Here is a 22500-nt window from a genome sequence, read left to right on the forward strand (position 1 = left end):
AATACTTATAATAATTTCTGCAGGAACACTAAAAGCTGACAAAAGATTGTGTTGAGAGAGAAAAAAAAAAAACATTTTAAGCCAATATTTATGTATTCATATGCATATTTGGCAGCTCCTCCTTCACCTTGGCAAAAATGCATTTGTAAGTGTTAAAGTGGTGTTCTTTTACCTGTTTGCATATGCTTAGCAGCTTCACGCATTGTTTTAATGAACCTAAAAAGCAAAGACTCCCTGACTCTAGGAAAATTATGGGGGAAAAAAGAAACGCCCTAGAAAATCATTTGGAAAGCCTGGAATTGTCACCAGGCCGCGTCCAAAATCACGACAAAGAGTTTTGCGCACTCACGACCGCTGGTTTTCTAAAAATCTCCAAACGTTGCCAGACGTTCAGAAACAGAAAACCAAAGTTCAGTGCGTTTCCACATCTGAAACCTCATGAATTGCAGATGATTTCGCGCAAGAACGAGATGCGCGAGATCTGGATGTTTCACACGTTCCGTGGCGCCAAGGACACCTGCTTGGATTTGAGGACAAACATGACAAAACTGCATTAAATGGCGAGTTTATTGCATCATTGCGTGTCTGCTGGTGTTTGAGTGGAGCTAATGAATTCATCCGCTTTAAAAGGCAGCGGACTTGGCCTCCGTTTCGTTTGTAAAAGCATAATAGTGCAAGAAAACAACTATGGAAAGGCTTCAGTGCCTGTACTTTTTGTTCCATCTCGTGAAAGCCATATAAAGGCATCACAAAACCGTCGGCAGATTAACTAGCTGCCAAAACATGTTCCTGAATGAAACTGATGGAATTAGATTCCACTGAATCACATTAGCTTTGGTTTCTCTAGACCTTACTGATCCGCACATGGAAATAAAGCAACAGGCGGTGTCTTGACGCGACGTTCGCTGTGTTTTGGCGCGGGACTTTATGATGGAGTATTTTATGGTTTGTTTTGTTTTCCAAGAATTGTTTTCTGCGCTTGGAGTTTGAAATCGATACACCAAACCTGTGAGCCCCAGGGACCTCGCAGAAAGTCGGAGGTGGCCGCTTTTATGACATCTGGACGAGAGTTTGGTGTATGGCTTGGATTAGTTGGGGTTTTATGAACTAGTCATAGGTGAACAAGCTGGAAATTTATGCTATGAGTCACGTAAAACAATGATTTCAGAACCGTGTGCTTCAATCGTTTGCACACACTAGTTCACCTTTATCACAATGATTAGTATTAGTTCTGGGGTTGAAATCTATCTATCTATCCTTCTATCCTTCTATCTATCTATCTATCTATCTATCTATCTATCGTTCTATCGTTCTATCGTTCCATCCATCCATCCATCATCTATCTATCTATCTATCTATCTATCTATCTATCTATCGTTCTATCGTTCTATCGTTCATCCATCCATCCATCATCTATCTATCTATCTATCTATCTATCTATCTATCTATCTATCTATCGTTCTATCGTTCTATCCATCCATCCATCCATCCATCCATCATCTATCTATCTATCTATCTATCTATCTATCTATCGTTCTATCTATCTATCTATCTATCCATCCATCCATCGTTCATCCATCATCTATCTATCTATCTATCTATCTATCTATCTATCTATCTATCTATCTATCGTTCTATCGTTCTATCGTTCTATCCATCCATCCATCATCTATCTATCTATCTATCTATCTATCTATCTATCTATCTATCTATCTATCTATCTATCTATCGTTCTATCCATCCATCCATCTATCTATCCATCTATCTATCTATCTATCTATCTATCTATCTATCTATCTATCTATCTATCTATCTATCTATCTATCGTTCTATCGTTCTATCCATCCATCCATCCATCCATCATCTATCTATCTATCTATCTATCTATCTATCGTTCTATCGTTCTATCGTTCCATCCATCCATCCATCATCATCTATCTATCTATCTATCTATCTATCTATCTATCTATCGTTCTATCGTTCTATCGTTCCATCCATCCATCCATCATCTATCTATCTATCTATCTATCTATCTATCTATCTATCTATCTATCGTTCTATCGTTCTATCGTTCTATCCATCCATCCATCCATCCATCATCTATCTATCTATCTATCTATCTATATCTATCTATCTATCTATATCTATCTATCTATCTATCTATCTATCTATCTATCGTTCTATCCATCCATCCATCCATCCATCTATCTATCTATCTATCTATCTATCTATCTATCTATCTATCTATCGTTCTATCTATCGTTCTATCGTTCTATCCATCCATCCATCATCTATCTATCTATCGTTCTATCGTTCTATCCATCCATCCATCCATCCATCCATCCATCATCTATCTATCTATCTATCTATCTATCTATCTATCTATCTATCTATCGTTCTATCCATCCATCCATCATCTATCTATCTATCTATCTATCTATCTATCTATCTATCTATCTATCTATCTATCTATCTATCTATCTATCGTTCTATCGTTCTATCCATCCATCCATCCATCCATCATCTATCTATCTATCTATCTATCTATCTATCTATCTATCTATCTATCTATCTATCTATCTATCGTTCTATCGTTCTATCGTTCTATTGTTCTATCTATCATTCGTTTTTTCTATCTATCCTTTTTTGTTTATCGTTTGATGTATATATCTATCTATTGTTCTGACGTTCTATCATCCTGTCTTTCGCTCTGTTTGTTTATCGTTCTATGTATCATTCTATCGTTATGTCTATCATTCTATTTTCTATCTATCATTTAATTTATTTTTGCCTAGTTATCATTTTGTCTATCATTTTTCAGTCATACATTTTCTCGTTTTCCTTTCTTTCGTTCTTTTTTCTTTCGTTCTTACTTGCTTACTTGTTCTTTCTTTCTATCTTTTCATCCATTGTCTTTCCATTCTTCTTTTCTTCCTGTGCTGCACCTCTTCTCTACAAGTCCATTTTTTTTTTTGTGCTTCCTTTTCTCTTCATCCTTTTCCTTTTTACTTCATCCTTCAGTATATTTATTTATTTAATTTTATTTCCGTCCTTCATTTCTTTATCCTTCCTTCTGTCTATACATTCGTCTGTTTGTCCACATATCTATCTATCTATCTATCTATCTATCTATCTATCGTTCTATCGTTCTATGGTTCTATCTATCGTTCTGTCTATCGTTCTACCGTTCTAGCTGTCGTCCTGTCGTTCTATCGTTCTGTCTTGTCTGTCGTTCTCTCACTCACGTGAGTGTGTTCACCACATGCATAATCTCATTTCTCATTATTCTCTCTCTCTCTCTCGTTTGCTCTCTCTCTCTCTCTCTTTCTCTCTCCTCCCGTCGTCCTATCACCCGTCTTTTCCTCTCTCCCTCTCTCTCCCTCCCTCTCCCTCCCATCCTACCTCGTTATCCTCAAACTGAGGCGCACGCAGTCCGTTCTGTCCGTACAGTCACACACTGCACACACACACACCTGCGGGAGGAGCTGCGCTGCGCTGCGGAGCGGAGCGCTGCGGGGCGTGAGACCGGCTTCGCTCACACTCAACTTGGGCATCGTCATCATCGGCGCTGGCGGATAACGGATCTGCTCGGGACTACATCCAGCCACGATGTCCGACTTTATTTTGGCATTTCTGAGCATGTCGGGATTATTACTGCTGGTTAAAACGCTGACAGTGGCTGGGGCTGAGCAAGGTAAGACATACCAAACTCCGCTTACTAACGTATATTTATTATTTATTTACATGTTTTAACATGTCAGTGTTAAAAAACTATTAAGTATTTTATTAATGTTTAATATTAAAACTTTTGTGTAGGTTGGGAAGTATCTATCTATCTATCTATCTATCTATCTATCTATCTATCTATCTATGGCTTATAGTAGCTCTCTTTATTATTCTTTTTACTTATATTATTATACAACTTGACATGTAACAGAGTGAGCGCCTGGCTGACTGACTAAATCAATAACCAGTTAAGTGACTTTCTTATTTGCAGAAGTTGCAGTTGAAGAAAACAATTTTTTAACCATTTTTTTAAAGTTGTTTTAACCCATACCGAATACGTTTCTGTACCTTTCAAAATCAGACTCTTAAAAACGAAGGTTCTTGATGGTTCCTACACCTGCTTTTTATCAAGAACCTTCTTTCATGTTCTTGAGGACCATCTCTGGAGATAAAAACTGCATGCGGCTGCGTTATACCATTTGATTTTTTTGGTTTCACGTTTCAGGAGGACTCCAGAAATGCACATTTTGGATGTCTACCTTGTTTAAAACACCTGATTCACTTCATTAGATCATTAACAGAAGCTCAAGACCTGACCTGGGTGTGTCGGATAAAGAAAACGTACTTAAATTCAATTCAAGTTTGAATGAACTAGGAGATAAAGTTCTTTGTGCAACCTAAAGGCTGTTTACCTTTTTTTTCAGTTATACCTTTATTTAACAGTAGATGGTTTAACAGGTACAAGTGTTAATTTTCATAAAAGCATCTGTTACTGACTCCCTGATGGCTTTTAAATGCAGTGTCATCTTTGTGTTATTAGAAATAATGCAGTGTGTGTTACAGTAAACTGATTCATCAGATGCGACCCTTGGGTTGCATTTACAGCACAGCCATGAACTGTTTATTAGGTTAATAGCAAATGCAACCAAATGATTCATCATTTAATAGCATCACAGATAGCTAAAACTACTGCAGTTACCGTGACTAGACACTTTATGAATCCTCGTGTTCAGTTTGACTCGATATCTGTCAAAAATCCTCCATGAGAAATAATACTTAAACGGATTTCTGTCTGCTAAGTTCCTCTAATTAACAAACACACGCTGGAAGAGCCAACTGGCCAAGTTTCTGATAAGTTTATGCCTAATTTGTGAGCTTTGATAATATGGGTTTGGATTGTGTGCGTAAAAAGCTTAACAGACCATGAGGATTGGTTTGCAAATGAAAATAGATTTACTGACCCGGTTGAAATGAACATTTCATGTGGGGTTAGTTACAAAGGGATGGTGTGTTACCACGTTTATCGAGCAGGCATTCAATAAACCGTTGACAAAATGTGGTTACCCTAAACAAATCAAGCACCGCAACAAGTGCAGCTCCCTAAGGGCTCCATTACCGCGAACCGAAAACACTAATGGCCTATAGACTGAATACTTAGTGTGGTAAATGTGTCTCTGTCAGTGTAATGTTGGCTAGATATTTTCTTTCGGGTGATATATCAATCTGTCGGATGCAAATATGTCATGTTATTAACACTGGAGCAGAATTTCCACTTGAATGCAAAAGCCGAATGAAGTTTCGATGCATAATGTGTTTTTTGACCTTCACGTCATTATGCTTGTTTTTTAAGAGTTTCTGTTCAGCCAAACTGCTTCATTGTTTGGATGCAATTTTGCTGCATGGTTGACAGGAGCTGGGTTTGTTATAAATGGAATCAGGTGGCGTTGTGGTTCAGGTGATAATTTTGGCTCCGAGTTGTCTCTGGAAGCAATTTCTGGTAAAAAAGCGTAAATTTATGTAAAGAATGAGGATTTTGGAATCACGTTAGCTGGTGATAGCAATCTGGAGCGCTGGGTCTGTTATAAATGCTTTTTTCTTGGGATAGGCCTTTGTTGAATGTCAATGCTGAATTAAATTTTTCGTATTGGTTCAAGACTTGACTCATGACTCAGCTGTGAAAGACATACTGGCTTGAGAAATGTTCTTGGTTTTCCATTTTGGCAGCACTGAGCTATTTGCCGAAGTTCGGTCTTGGTTTTATAATCCATTACTGGAGTGAAATTATCTTTATTCCTAGTGATGTTGATTAGGTCTCGGGTGTTTAGCCTCATTTAACACGTCTTAAAATGACCACAATTTAATGTGAAGTCGGAAGACTTGTTTTTTGAGAACACATTGTTAGCACATGTGCCTCAGGGTCAGCGCTGAATATTTGTCATTAGGACATAGCGTTTAATGTTTTTCGAAATAGATGGTTCATAACTTAAAAGCAGCTGCAGTATTACACTGCAGTGAATGTTGGACCAAATGATTGTTTGAAGTGAGAAAAAAAAAAAAAAAAAAACTAATAAAGCATCTGGCGGATTAAATGTAGCTTCAAGGGTATCTGTACTAAATTCACCAAACTGTGATAGTTAATCATTTATTAATCACTGGGAAATTATATGACACATTTTTTATAGGCATCAGTATTACAATATATAGTAAGAAACTGCGATATTTACCTGTGCGTGTATGTATGGATAGATGCAAGATACATTATTAAATACAGTTGAAGTCAAAAGTTTACATACACCTTGCAGAATCTGCAAAATGGTAATTATCTGACCAAAATAAGAGGGATCATACAAAATGCATGTTAAAGTCATGCACGTAATAGACGTTTTCATACTCCACAAGAAAAAATAATGGTTGAGTTTATAAAAAATGACCCTGTTCAAAAGTTTACATACTCTTGATTTTTAATACTGTGTTGTTAATGAATGATCCACAGCTGTTTAGTGATAGTTGTTCATGTTTGTCCTGAACAGTTAAACTGCCTGCTGTTCTTTAGAAAAAAATCCTTCAGGTTCCACACATTCTTTGGTTTTTCAGCATTTTTTTGTGCATGTGAACCCTTTCCAATAATGACTGTATGATTTTAAGATCCAATTTTTCCACACTGAGGGACTCATATGCAACTATTACAAAAGGCTCAAAGTCTCACTGATGCTTCAGAAGGAACAAAATGATGAATTAAGAGCCGGAGGGTGAAAACTTTTGAACACAATGTTCAAGAAGATGTGTGCATTTTTCTTATTTTTTTAATCTAAATACCAGATTTGTTTTCATTTAGCGCTGCCATTCAGAAGGTACTTCCATGTTTCCCAGAAGACAAAATAAATTAAATTTACCCTGATCTTCAAATTCCAAAAGTTTTCACCCCCCAGCTTTAATGCATCGTGTTTCCTTCTGACGCATCAGTGAGCGTTGTTTTTTGTTTTTTGTTTTTTTCTGAATAACAGCAGGCAGCTTAACTGTTAAGCACAAACAAGGGGACTCATGAACAACTATAACTAAAAAAACAAAAAAAACAAAGTAAAAACACAGGTAACAGTATTAAGAATCAAGTGTATGTAAACTTTTGACCGGGTCATTTTTATAACTTCAACTATAATTTTCTCTTATTGTCAATATGTAAGTGTCTTTTATGTGAAATATCTTATTCAGGTCAGTACTAAATAAAAAAATAGCATGCATTTTGTATGATTTTTACCCATGATTTTTGGTAAAATAATTCATATTTAGCAGATTCTGCAAGGTGTATGTAAACTTTTGGCCTCAACTGTATTCTTATATAGATGTGTGTGTGTAGATAGATTCCAATAAAATTTTGATATCTCTGGAACTGAACCAAACAGGGCCTTAAAAATGAAGATGCCAAAAGGAAAGTTTGTTAAGACCCAATATCTAAAAAGAGCATTAAGATATTTTTAATACTTGAGTTACAGGCATGCAAACTTTGTAGAAAAAACTTGAAATGTGCTTTTTCCCATTTTTGAATGGCCACCACTGGCATAAAATGCAATTAAGTTGGCTAAAGTCAAAAGATTTCAATAACAGACTTACCAATCTCAGTTTAAAAATATTACGATGCTACCGTCTTTCCGAAGTCATGTTTACCCCCTTGTAATTTGGCTCTGAATCTGAAGTGAAAATGGCCGTTTTTACTGTAAATATCAGTAAATATTCATTCATCACACTTAATAATTTGGCTTTCATCACTATACATATCTGTTTTTCTTCAGAAAACATATTGGTAAAATCAAGGATCAGTGCAAATATATTGCAAACATTCAATATATCGTCCAGCTTTAGTGTGTGTGTGTTTTGTTCATGGTCATCCTAAGTAGCTGAACTCTGAGTGGTGCAGCCTGAGGGTCTCCTACAGTACTGTCAGTCATTTGAGCTGCCAACTCTTCAAGGATCCTTTTCGGCCTGCGTTCATGCGCCTGCTGAAAGCTACGCCTGATGTTTATTCTCTCTTCTCTCTTTCTGTCTAGTTTGTTATTGTGTTTCTTGCAGAATGAGATTTAAAATCAGGTGCAAAGCAATAGATCTGTGTAGTGTGATATAGAATGAAATACATTTCCCATTCCTCAAGGCATCATGCATAATTTCACAGTATCGCTTATGTTTAAGATGTACGAACGAATGCCAGGCTCACCGGTCGATGATGTAATCCTTGACCTCCAGTTTCTCATGTCAGATTGACATAAAAATCATTCAGATGTTAAAGGAGTACAAACTCTGCGGTCGACTGCTCTGTCAAGAACCATGTGTGTCTCCTTTTCTTTGAAATCACTTTAGTTACAAGATCTAGGCAATGTTATTTACTACTAAATAAAACATTAAATTAAATAATAATAAAGCACTGGTGTCTCATTGTTTTATTTTTACTTTTTTATTTATTTTTATTTTATTCTAAAGCATTAGAGGCACAGTCCATTTTTTTCCCATTTGTATGAACTGTTTAGATTTCTAGTAATATATTTCTATTGTTATCATTACAGTGTTGTGTAGCATATTACAATTTACTTAGTATGAAAAACAGGTAATGTGTTAACTGGATTTGTCAAGTTCAACCTTGTTACCAAAGTTACTGTAAGAAAAAACAACAAAACAAAATCTTTAATTCATAGTAAATAAAATTTTCTCAACTTGCTGGTTAAGTGACAGGTTCATTAAATAATTTAATTAATACATTGGAAATCCATTAAATAATTTTAAAAACAATCTATTTCAATTCTAGAAAATAAATCACAAATATGTTTTAAACTGTATTTACACTGAATTTGTCATTTTTCTCTGTTCTAATTTAATACATTGAACTAAACCTGTTAAATAATTTTAAAATCAAAATTGTATAATTATTTAATGTGTCATGTTAGAAAATTGCTAAATTAATTGTAATTGTAATTAAACTGTATTTAGACATTTCTGAAACTTTGGCAACAGGGTTGAAAAAAAAAATCCATAAACATTTTTTACCATATAAATTATTTAATGTGTCAGGCTAGAAAATGGCAAAATCACAAATAGGTTTTAAACTGTATTTAGATATGTCTGAAATTGTGTTTGTAACAGGGTTGATTTTTTTTAATACATTGGAATAAACCCATAAAATAGTAATAATAAAAAAAAATCAAATAAGTCAACTAAATTGTATATTTGAATGCATCATGCTAGAAAATTGCTAAATTACATGTTTTAAACTGTATTTAGACATTTCTGAAACTTCGTCTGTAACATGGTTGAAAATTGTGTTGTTGTTTTTAAAATTAATTATAATAAATGCATACAATAATAATAATACCTTAATGTGTCATGCTAGAAAATAGCCAAATCACTTATGTTTTAAACTGTGTTTAGACATTTCTGAAACTTTGTCTGTAACAGGGTTGATTTTTTTTATTTTTATTTTTTATTTTTATTTTTATTTTAAAACAACATGTATTAGACATGTCTGAAACTATGGTAATAGGGTTGAAAAAATGCAAATCTCCATATAAATTTTATAATTATTTAATGTGCCGTGATAGAAAATGGCAAAATCAAACATATGTTTTAAACTATATTTAGACATGTCTGTAACAGGGTTGATTTTATTTTTTATTTATTTATTTTTTAATTGGAACATCGAAATAAACCCATAAAATGATTAAAACAAAACAACAAATACAACAATAACAACAACAAATTGTATATTGTTTTAATGTGTCATGCTAGAAAATCAAAATCACATGCTTTAAACTGTATTTAGACATTTCTGAAACTTCATCTGTAACAGGGTTAAAAATTGTGTTGTTGTTTTTAAAATGAATTATAATAAATGCATAAAATAATAATAAAAATAAATACATAAACTAAATTGTATAATATCTTAACGTGTCACGCCAGAAAATCAAAATCACAAATGTTTTAAACTGTATTTAGACATTTCTGAAACTTTGTCTGTAACAGGGTTCAATGTTTTTTTTTTTTTTTTTTTTAATTGGAGCATTGGAATAAACCTATAAAATTATTAAAACAAAACAACAACAAAAACAAAAGTACATTTTAATATAAAAAATAAAGTGTATTAGACATGTCTGAAACTATGGTAACAGGGCTGAAAAAATGTAAATCTCCATATAAATCTTATAATTATTTCATGTGTTGTGATAGAAAATGGCAAAATCAAACATGTTTTAAACTATATTTAGACATGTCTGAAACATTGTCTGTAACAGGGTTGATTTTTTTATTTTAATTGGAATAACCAATAAAAAGATTAAAACAAAACAACAAATACAAAAAAAATGTTTTTTACACATGTTTAAAATGTGTAATGCTAGAAAATTGCAAAATCAAAAAAATGTTTTAAAGTGTCTATGTCTGAAACTTCAGTAACAGGGTTGAAATCTCCATATGAAATCAATAAAACGGCTCAATAATATTATTAATAATATTAAATAACACCAAACAAAATACAAAATTAGTTTGGCCTCTCAAGTTAAGGCTAAGCACCTCTTTTCACAGACCTTTTATTGACAGAAAAAAAAAATATTTCATTTTTAAGAGTTTTTTTTGTAGCATTTTTGCTGAAAGTGGCAATTCATTACTGCAAATGCTCAGACGTTTCTGTTTGCGAAGGAAATCATTACTTGGCACGTGACTGGCGTATGAAAACCTCTGATTTCGATGCTAATGGATGATTGTAGTCTTGGAGATGGTTGCAGTTGTGTTTCTAACCCATTAGCGAGAGTAAAAACTTCTCCCTCTATCACAGAGAGTGTCTTTGATCCTCGAGATTTATGGAAACAGACTTCAGTAAGGAGGAGTTTTAACTCGCTGCTCATGGGCGTCTTCATGCATCAGAGGATTATGTACTTCAGTAAGTTTTCACGCTATTGCCTAATTGATATTTATGGTCGTATTTCTGGCGCCTAATTTACGTCCATCATATTTTTGGATCCTTTAAAGCTGCCGTATATAGAAATTCAATGGCACGTTATACAACTGTCCGAGAAAGCCACGGCTAATTAGTCTAAATCTTGAAATCCAGAGTCTATATTTGGATCTATATCTGTGATATTTCTAAAGCTGTTGGCTGTCCAACAACAAATTCTACCAAGACTACCAAATACTATATATCATACATTTTTACCATGACTTACAGAAGATAAACACTAAAATGTCATTCAGTGTAACAATAGTTCATATACCAAAAAAGCCTCATCATGCATATTTAGAGCAAGAATAATTAGATGTCATTAAAAGACTATATTTAAGGATCAAAGTGCAGCCCCAAAATACTAATTACTTGTAATTTTGATTCTTTACCAATTTGTGTCGCTATACTTCAAACCAATACGTTTTACCCATTTTTCAGCAAAAGTTTATAATAATTTAAAATACCATTAAACATATATAACTGAATATGTAAATATATATATAAAGAATCTGAGATCTGAGTGACAAAACAAATAAAATTTAGGGTGTTATTCACTTAAAATCTTCCTTGTAATGTCATCAAATAAAAAAAAATAAATAAAGATAAAATAAAAAATGTAAACAAAATTAGAAATATTTAATTAATTTTAGTAATTTCGTTTTTTTCCCTTGCATTTTAATAATAATGATAATAGGATGCAACAAAAACCTTATATATAAACTAAATTTTATAATATTTTAATGTGTCATGCTAAAAAAAAAATGCAAAATCACATATGTTTTAAACTGTATTTAGACATTTCTGAAACTTGAACTTGAAACTTGAATTATTATTATTATTATTATTATTATTTATTTATTTATTTATTTATTTTTGAAAATTGGAACAGTAGAATAACCCTATAAAATGGTTGAAACAAAACAACAACAAAAGTAAATTTTAATTAAAAAAAAAAATAGTGTATTAGACATGGTTTGACAACTGAGACTATGGTAACATGGGTTGAAAAATGCAAATCTCCATATAAATTTTTCTCTGTGTCATGAAAATGGCAAAATCAAACATGTTTTAAACTGTATTTAGACATTTCTGAAACTTTGTCTGTAACAGGGTTAAATTATTATTATTAGTAGTAGTAGTAGTAGTTTTTTTTTTTTTTTATTGGAACTTTGAAACCTATAAAATGGTTAAAACAAAACAACAACAAAAACAAAGTAAATAAAAACATAAAGTATATTATACATGTCTGAAACTATGGTAACAGGGTTGAAAAAATGCAAATCTCCATATAAATTTTCTAAATATTTAATGTGTCATGATAGAAAATAGCAAAAGCAAACATATATTTTAACTGTATTTAGGCATTTCTAAAACTTTATCTGTAACAGGGTTGAATTATTATTATTATTATTATTATTATTATTTTAATTATTATTTTTTTTTTAAACTGGAACATTGGAATAAACCTATAAAATGCTTAAAACAAAACAACAACAAAAACAAAAGTAAATTTTAATAAAAAATAAAGTGCATTAGACATGTCTGAAACTATATTAACAGGGTTGAAGAATGCAAATCTCTATATACATTTTCTAAATATTTAATGTCATGATAGAAAATGGCAAAATCAAACATGTTTTAAACTGTATTTAGACATTTTTGAAACTTTATCTGTAACAGGGTTGAATTATTATTATTATTTTTTTTTTAAACTGGAACATTGGAATAAACCTATAAAATGCTTAAAACAAAACAACAACAAAAGTCAATTTTAATAAAAAATAAAGTGTATTAGACGTGTCTGAAACTATAGTAACATGGTTAAAAAATGCAAATCTCTATATACATTTTCTAAATATTTAATGTCACTATAGAAAATGGCAAAATCAAACATGTTTTAAACTGTATTTAGAATTCTGGATTTATGTATTTAGATTTTCTTTAGATTTATAGATTTCTGAAACTTTGTCTGTAACAGGGTTAAATTATTATTATTATTATTATTAGTTTTTTTTTTTTTTTTAATTGGAACTTTGGAATAAACCTATAAAATGGTTAAAACAAAACAACAACAAAAACTAAAGTAAATAAAAAATAAAGTGTTTTATACATGCCTGAAACTATGGTAACAGGGTTGAAAAAATGCAAATCTCCATATAAATTGTCATGATAGAAAATGGCAAAATCAAACATATATTTTAAACTTTTAGACATTTCTGAAGCTTTGTCTGTAACCTTTTTTTTTCCCGAAAATTGGACTTAAAATCTTCCTTGTAATGCCATCAAATCACAAAATCAAGTATAATGGTAAAATGAAAATTTTGTGGGATATATCAAGATATAAAAGAACACTTCAGTATACTTTTGTCTCTTTTAGCCACCTGTCATAAGAAGAGCTCTGACAAAGTGTTTTTCTTTTCTCTTATGTGCTAAAATCACTTTCTGTCTGATAAATCAGTTATAATTATTCTGAAGGTTTGAACCCTACATTGGGCGCCAGGTAACTGGAGTCACAAAGTGACAAAGTGACCTGACATATTGTACTTGAATTTGTTGTTTTCAATGAGGCAGTTTTGAGCTTGTTGTTGATGACAGGGATGTAGACCAGTGTTTATCAGAGTGCATTTGTTGTTGTCGCATTCCCCTGAAAGCATTTTTGCCTTTGCGTTTGTGCCCTTTGAACGTAAGGCTTCTGTAGGATAAAACGTGTAGAAAGCAAAGCAGGCCGGAGACTACAAGAGCTGCAAAAAGTAAAGGACACACAGTCCTACTTCCATACCTGCATTTACACTTGACTCCCACACTCGTGCGCAACTCCGACGCATTCGCTTACTCTTGATAACATTCCTTACTTTCTCTTGGTTGTCAAGTATGCCAGAAATATCGAGTGATGAAATGAAAGCAGATGTTAGGAGGAGAGACAGCGTGGTCCGTACCCGTATGAAGCACCTATAGGCAGATTATTTCTCAAAGGCAAAAGCGCCGTGATGTGACGCTTTTAACTCAGAGAAGAACAACAGGGGGTCTTTTAAATTCAGATCAGTACTCTTCTTCTGCAAAGACACAAATGCGCACAAACACAATCATAAGCAGGTGTTAATGCGCACAGACACACACCAGTTTTGTTATGTGCTTGATTTTGTTTCCTTCAGATGTCATCATTAACATCAAAGAATTGGTTCAGGCAAAAAGTAAGTTTCTGTTATTATTTATTTAATCTCATGTCATTCCAAACTTGTATGTTGTTGTTTTGTCTGTAGAACAAAAATGGAGAATATTCGTGAGATATTCTATGTTTAATGTCCAATGAGTGGCGCTAAAAGAGTGTTAAAACCAGACCAGCTAAAACCAGCTACTTCCAGCTTAAAGCAGCTGTTTTTTTAAAGCAGCAGGTAGGCAAACAGTTTTAGTTTGTTTTTCGATCTCTCATATTTCAGCTCTTTTATTGTGAGTCATGTTTTTCACAGGATTCGTACCCAAAGATTCCGCATCCTAAATTCAATTCCGTGCGGTCTGAGCTACCGAGCAAGCTTGTTACGTCTGTAAAGCAAAACATATGCGACTGTAATCATAACTGTGTACGAAAACGATTACGAGTGCTTGCTGTTTTACCCCCTCTAGTATTCATTTCTGTTGGAAACTGCAGCATGTAGTTATTGGTATATTTTTTGCATCTTGCGAAAATGTTCCCACAGGTACGTTTTTGTCATGAGATCAACACAAATATGTTTGAAACCGTATTCAGGCAGAAACTTTGTCTGTAACAGGGTTGAACAGGGTTAAGAGTTTTTTTTTTTTTTTTGAATATTGGAACATTACATGAAACCTATAAAATAGTTAAAACAAACCAACAACAAAGAACTAAATTGTACAATATTTTAATGGCTAGAAAATTATGCAATCACTAAACTGTTTTAACATGTATTAGACATGTCTGAAACTTTGGTAACAGGGTTGAAAATTGTATTAATTTTTAAAAATTATTTTGGAATATCGGAACATTAGATAAAACGTATAAAAAAGTTAAAACAACAACAACAACAAACTAAATTGTACAATATTTTAATGTGTCATGCTAGAAAATTGTGAACTCACTAAACTGTTTTAACATGTATTAGACATGTCTGAAACTTTGGTAACAGGGTTGAAAATTTTGTTCATTTTTACAATTTTTTTTAAAATTTACTTTGGAATATTGGAACATGAGATGAAACCTATACAATAGTTCGAACAAACCAAAAACAAAGAACTAAATTGTACAATATTTTAATGTGTCATGCTAGAAAATTATGCAATCACTAAACTGTTTTAACATGTATTAGACATGTCTGAAACTTTGGTAACAGAGTTGAAAACTGTATTATTTTTTTCAAAAAATTATTTTGGAATATCGGAACATTAGATAAAACCTATAAAATAGTTAAAACAACAACAACAACAACAGAAAACTAAATTGTACAATATTTTAATGTGTCATGCTAGAAAATTGTGAAATCACTAAACTGTTTTAAAGTGCATTAGACATGTCTTAAACTTTGGTAACAGAGTTGAAAAATACAATAGCTTTTTTAGTGTTTGCATTTCTTGTGCACATACAGTATCTGTTTTCGCATTTAAAACTGAAAGCAATTTGTAATTGATGCAAACATGTTTTCGCAAGTCGAGAATTTAGTATCCTGATTTACACAGCATTGCTCATGAAAACATGACCACTGATGCCAGGACGCCGTTGGTTCTCGGTTTGTGAGTGAACGCTAAATGGTAATTCACATGTGTAGAATTAATGAGCTTTGCGACTCAAAATTTAGCATACATACTGTACATAATGGTTTTATCTTGCTTTTTCAACGTAATTAGTAACTTTGATAGTGTTTTATTATGCATGTAAATGTGTCCATTGGTTTTCAGTTGGTTTGTGAGTGAACTTTACAAAAAAGTTCAAACTAAGAATGAGATTTGAGACTTGCAAACTTGAAATGTAGTGCACAAGTTGTATGGGCTGTTTTTTATTGTACAGATCATCAGTTTTTATAGTGAAGTTAACAAATCTGCTAGACAATTTCTGCATTTTTGCAATTTCTCTCATATTTTTATTGACAACATGACATTTTTTAGTGTTTAGGTTTCTCGTGTGCATATCTGTGTATGTTTAGGCATCAAAACTTAATGAGAAAGGTAATTATTTACAATTTCTTTGATAGTTTACATATTAGTGTGCATATAAATGCCCGTTTAGCCTAAAAACGTCTTTGGTTTTCATTTGATTTTTGAGTGTGAATGTATAGAATTGAATGAGTGTCTTCTATAGCCATTTTTTTTTCGTACACATCATTCATTTTTAGACTGAAATGAAGATTTAGATAGTTCAAACAGCGTTTTACTGAAATCTCCATCGATGACTAAGACGGAACACACTGAAGAAAAAAAAAAAAAAAGTTGTTTCAACTTAAAAAAGTAAGTGTTCGTGCTGCCTTACAATTTTAAGTTTAGTCAACATGAAATGTGAAGTTGTACTACATGAAAACGTGGATATTTGAGTTAAGTAAACTCAAAGGTTTTTTTTTTTTTTTTACATTGCAGAAGAAATTGATGTCCTTACTACACTAAAAAACAATTTGTTGAGTCAACTTAAAATAATTTGTTACCTGGCTGCCTTAAAATCTTAAGTTTAGTCAACTCAAAAAACGTTTATTCAACTTGAAATGTTAAGTTGTACTAAGTGACAACTTAGATACTTGGGTTGATTCAACTTAAAAATTTAAGGCAGCTGGGTTACTTACCTTGCTTTTAAGTTTAACAAACACAAATATCTAAGTTGTCACTTAGTACAACTTAACATTTCAAGTTGACTAAACTTATTTGAGTTGACTGAACTTAAAATTTTAAGGCAGCAGGGTAACAAATTATTTTAAGCTGACTCAACAAATTGTGTTTTTTGTTTTTTACAGTGTACCTTTCTGGGCCTTTAATATGGTAGTTGCATTGTTGTCTATGCAGGGTCAGAAATCTCTCGGATTTTGTCAAAAATGCTACTAAATAAGAACAGATTTTAGCGTTAAATGTATAGACATCACCATTTTTCTTGAAGGTTTATTCATTGTTTTCCCAGTCAGAGTGATGTTGTCAAGTGAGGTTTTAGTTCATGTTCAAATATTACCGCAAATAAATCTGTTTCTGGAGGATGTTCATATGAAGGTGCTCTGAATATGAGATTCAAGAGTCTACAGGGAGAGCTGGTGGCTGGTTAAATTAGACGAATCACAAAATTAACATTGATTTATTGACTCCACATCAGCACAATGTAGCAGATGCATGGAGCAGATTTCAGCCTTTATTTAAATATAATTTATTGACGAATTACACTTCAATATTCCGCAAGAAGCAAGTTTCGCATTATGGAAATTAGAGAGAAAAACCACCAGCGTGCATTTAATAACTTCAAATGTTTTTTATGCGAGTAGGTGTGAATGAGTCTGTATCCAGCAGGTTAAAATGCCCTGACAGTCCCACGCTCGGCTCTCTGAATGCACTTCAGTGGTTTCTTGTTGTAAGTCTTTCACGTAGCAGAGGCCAAAACAACAACTCAGGCCGACTAATAAAGACACAGCTCTATTGACTATAAACCATGGGGCTATAAATCCTGTAAACACTTAATAGACTCCGTTATAGATCCCCAACCACGTCTGCAGCGCTTGCTCCTGCCAAATCACAAAACAATACTTTGTACAGGTGAATATCTTAAACTCAAAAAGCAAAAAGACAGATCTTTCAGCGATCTGTTTTGCCGCTGTATTTTACTAATATAGTATCTTTATTATTCACTAACTAGCTGCTGTCTAGTTTAACCATGGCCTGAAACAGCACTGCAAGGTCAATATTTAGAGTAGAAGAAGTCATTCATTCATTCTTTCATTGATTTACAGCAATTTAATTTGATACTATTTGATACTGTTTTATATTATGTTATTTTACCTTTATTGTATTTATGTACAACAATTTAATGGCATTGATTTCTTGTATCTTATTTTAACATTAAAAATAGTAATTTAATGTCATGCACTTATACTATTTAATTTTAAAATTCTTTATTTTACCTTTATTTTAATGCATCTTATGCATGTGTATATTAATTAATTAATTAATTAATTCATTCATTCATTCATTCATTTACAGCAATTTAATTGTACACTTTTATTTATATTATATTATATTATATTATATTATATTACCTTTATTGTATTTATGTAAACAGTTTAATATCATTAATTTTTATTCTATTTCATTCTCTTTTTTTAATTTGGTTTAATCTTATTTTAATATAGAAAATAGTCATGTATTGTCATGCACTTACATTTTTACAGCAATTTAATTGTGTGCACTTTCTTACTATTTAATATATTATTTTACATTTATTGTAATTATGTACAATTTAATGTCATTAATGATTTTTATACTATTGAATTAAATTAGGTTCTTTTTATTTAGTTATTTGTTTTTACTTATTTTAATATTGAAAATAGTAATTTAATGTCATACACTTATGCTATTTATTTGTATTAATATACATATATATTACCTTTATTTTACCTTTATTTTAAGATATATTATGCTTGTATGTATTTATTTATTTGTTTGTTTGTTTTTGCACTTTCATACTATTTTATATTATTTTCCTTTCATTATTTATGTACACCAATGTAATGTCAATGATTTTTTTAATGCTATTTAATTTTTTTTTAAATCTTATTTTAGTATTAAAAATAGTAATTTAATGTCTCACACATGTACTATTTAATTTTATAATTTAATTTAATTTTACCTTTATTTTAATGTGTCATATGCTTGTAATTATTTATTTATTTACACCAATTTATTGGTGTGCACTTTTATACTATTTTATATTATTATACCTTCATTGTACTTATATACAACAATTTAATTTCATTCATGTCATTGAATTTTATACTATTTAATCTACCTATTTATCTATTTATTTATTTACAGCAATTTAATTGTGTGCAATTTTATATTATTTTACCTTAATTGTATTTATGTACAACAATTGAATGTCATTGATTTTTATATTATTATTATTATTATTATTATTAATAATTTATTTTATTATTGAGAATAGTAATTGTATGTCATGCACTTATACTATTTAATTGTATTATTTTATTTTATTTTACCTTTATTTTAATGCATCCTATGCATTTATTTATTTATTTACAGCAATTTAATTGTGTGCACTTTAATATTATTTTGTTATATTATTTATCTTTGTTGTATTTATGTACAGTCATTTAATGTAATTGATATATTGATGTAATTTTATACTGTTCAATTAAATTTTTATTATTTTTATCTTTATTTTAATACAGAAAATAGTAATTTAATGTCATGCACTTATACTATTTAATTTTAAAAATTCTTCATTTTACCTTTATTTTAATGTGTCATATGAATGTATACACTGTTATTTTTGTATTTGTTCGTTCGTCCATCAATTCATTTGTTTGTTCGTAGCAATGTGCTGTTTTATATTTTATCTTACAACTATTTTATATATATAAATATTTATATATTTTTGTAGATTGTAGAGGTGAATGCCTAGCGAAAAAAAAAAAAATGAAAATACCGAATTTAATACTGTATGATAATATAAACATTTTTTATTTAAAAAAAAAACAAAAAAAAAAAAAAGTGCACATTTTTTATTAAAAACAAAAAAAAAAAAAAAAAAATCATACTTTGTTTATGACATTTTCAGCATTAAACTTTAGTGTTAACTTTTTAAATATTAAATTCCTCCATGTTCGTTGAGTTTTCTACTTGAGTCTAGGATGAATTCTCGTTGACATGTTTTGGTGACAGACTGTTTTGAGTTTGATTTGGGTGCCTTGAAAAACCATTACGCTCAATAATTACCTTCCCCGTGCCGTTCAGCTTCTACTCACTGACGTGCAAAATTATGACAGTGATGTATTACTGTATTTTCTGCACATTAGCGCGTGTCGCTTTTCCCTGAACTGTTATTACGCTAAAAGAAACAGGTGGATGACCTGAGAATTTGTTTCATTCGTGTCAAAATCGGTACAACGCTCAGAATTACAGGACGAATCAGCTGATGACGTTTGTGTGCTGGATCCAAGCTCTTTGACAGCATTGCTGTGACAAATACTGTACAGTTTTTACCTTTACAGCGTGGTATCAGACAGGCCTTGTCACCTCTAGCGATAGCAGTAGCATTGCGTAACGAGGCCGCTGTACACTGAGCACAAACTGAACACAAAATCTCACTCTACGCCCCCGTGATACGCTTATATTACCTTCGCTGATCCTCTAACAAGCTTACTGGACATGTTTGACCTGCTGAACTCCTGCAGTTCAATATCAAAATAGAAAATCACTGTGCTTTGATCTCCAGGCTTTTAGAAATACGTATAAGGCATCTTCTATTATAGCAATATTCAGCTGGTTTCAAAGAAACTGCGTATTTAAGTAGCTTATATAAAGAAATGATAGCATCGTAATTCTTTATGTGGCCTACTTATGTAAGGAATCACCTGGCACCGCAATAAATTTGCTACTCTACACATCTAACGGACGGTTCTTGAATAAGTGTCTACTTTTATTCATTCATTCATTTTATACATTTATTTATTGTGATTTAAAACTTTGCCCTTGTGTACTATTTATTTTTGAATCCTATTTTTATTTTTATTCATGTCTCAGGAGTTTTTTTTATTTTATTTTATTTTATTTTAATGGGTCATGCACTTACATACTGTTTGTATTTAATTATTTTATTTAAATATTATATATGTATGTGTGTAGAGAAGTAAATTAATTGATTTGTCTACTTATCTATTTTGAGCAATTTAATGTCATTGACATGTTTTGTTTTGTTTTGTTTTGTTGTGTTTTATATTATCAATCTCTCATATATACTCACATAAACGTTTGTTTATAGCAATGTAATGTAATATTTTATTTATTTTGTTTTAATCTATTTTGTATTTTATTGTAATGGGTCATGTACTTGCATATATATATGTATATAGTCTCATATACACTCACATAATGGTGTTTGTTTATTTATAGCAATGTAATGTTTATTTAAAATATTTTATTTATTTTGTTTTAATCTAATGTAAATACATTAATTTATCTATTTTGAGCAATTTAATGCCATTGACATTTTATTTTTTTATTTTATTTTATTTTATTTTTTAATATAGAGAAATTATATATTTTTAATGTAGAGAAATACATTAATGTATCTATTTTGAGCAATTTAATGCCATTGACATTTTTAATTTTATTTCACTTTATTTTATTTTATATCTTAAATCTTATCTTTATCTTAAATTTGTTTTATTTTTAATGGGTCATGCACTTACATGCTGTTTGCATTTCAGTAATTTATTATTATATATGTTTAATGTGGATAAATTAATTTATCTATTTGTGCAATTTGATGCCATGATTTTTATTTTATTTTATTTTATTTATTATTTTATTTTACTTTATTTTATTTTATATTAAGAATCCTGCACTTACATACATTCATTTTTTTATTATTATTATATTTATTTATATATTTATTTATTTATTTTTTCATTTCATTTTTTAATATAGATAAATTATATATATATATATATATATTAATGTAGAGACAAAATTAATTTACCTATTTTGAGCAATTTTATGGCATTGACATTTGTTTTTACTTTATTATATTTTTTGATGAATCATGCACTTACTGCTTTTATTTCAGTAATTTATTTAATTATTAAATATTTTTAATGTAGAGAAATGATATTTTTTTAATGAAGAGAGATAAATTAATTTACCTATTTGTGCAATTTAATGCCATGGCTATTTAAAAAAAAATATCTATCTATCTATCTATCTATCTATCTATCTATCACATAGACGAATAAATAGCGAGTCCTATTGCAATGCGTTGTTGCAATTCAACTGACCTGAACGTCACATACCCCAAAATGCACAGAAAAACACAGGAAAAGGCCCTTGCGGAGCAACCTGAGGTGAAGTGTCCAGCTCAGCGCTACATCTGTGAGAAACTTCTCTCAGTAACAGCATTTCTAGTCTTTGACCTTTGCATCTCCATCCTAAACCACCAGATAGTCTTGTTCCTTTCCACCTCTCGATGCGCGAATACCATTCAGGCCGCTTGTGTTGTTGTATTGTTCAGCTGTACATGCTAACTTAAGAGCCGTAATCCATCTCGAGGGGCTTCGAGACAAAAGTGATAGATATTATCATCTTAAAACTCCCTTTAGGCTTAATCTGATAAATAGCACATTCATAACACGCCATCGATCGACTGTTTACGCTGGCAGGAGCGCGGAATCGATGCGCGCGAGCTTTGCGCTAATGTCCTTGTGAAGTGACAGGACGACGGCGCGTCGCTTTCCGCCGTGTTTGTCGAAGCTCTCAGAGGTCGGATCTGGAAGCTGTCGAGAACCCAAATGTGCTTATTTTAGCGATTT

The 22500-nt window shown here is 31.2% G+C and overlaps 1 protein-coding gene across 1 annotated transcript in view; it reads left to right on the plus strand.

The window, feature by feature from the left end:
• Positions 1 to 3439: 3439 nt before the first annotated feature.
• Positions 3440 to 22500, plus strand: part of lrp1ba (low density lipoprotein receptor-related protein 1Ba) — a 387570-nt gene continuing 368509 nt past the window's right edge. Inside the window, exon 1 of the mRNA XM_051094447.1 lies at positions 3440 to 3694. Coding sequence (XP_050950404.1) covers positions 3610 to 3694 — 85 coding nt within the window. The 5' untranslated portion in view covers positions 3440 to 3609. The remainder of the gene's footprint in view (positions 3695 to 22500) is intronic.

Source organism: Labeo rohita, chromosome 22, assembly GCF_022985175.1.
Source record: "Labeo rohita strain BAU-BD-2019 chromosome 22, IGBB_LRoh.1.0, whole genome shotgun sequence".
In the NCBI taxonomy this organism is placed as follows: Eukaryota; Metazoa; Chordata; class Actinopteri; order Cypriniformes; family Cyprinidae; genus Labeo; species Labeo rohita.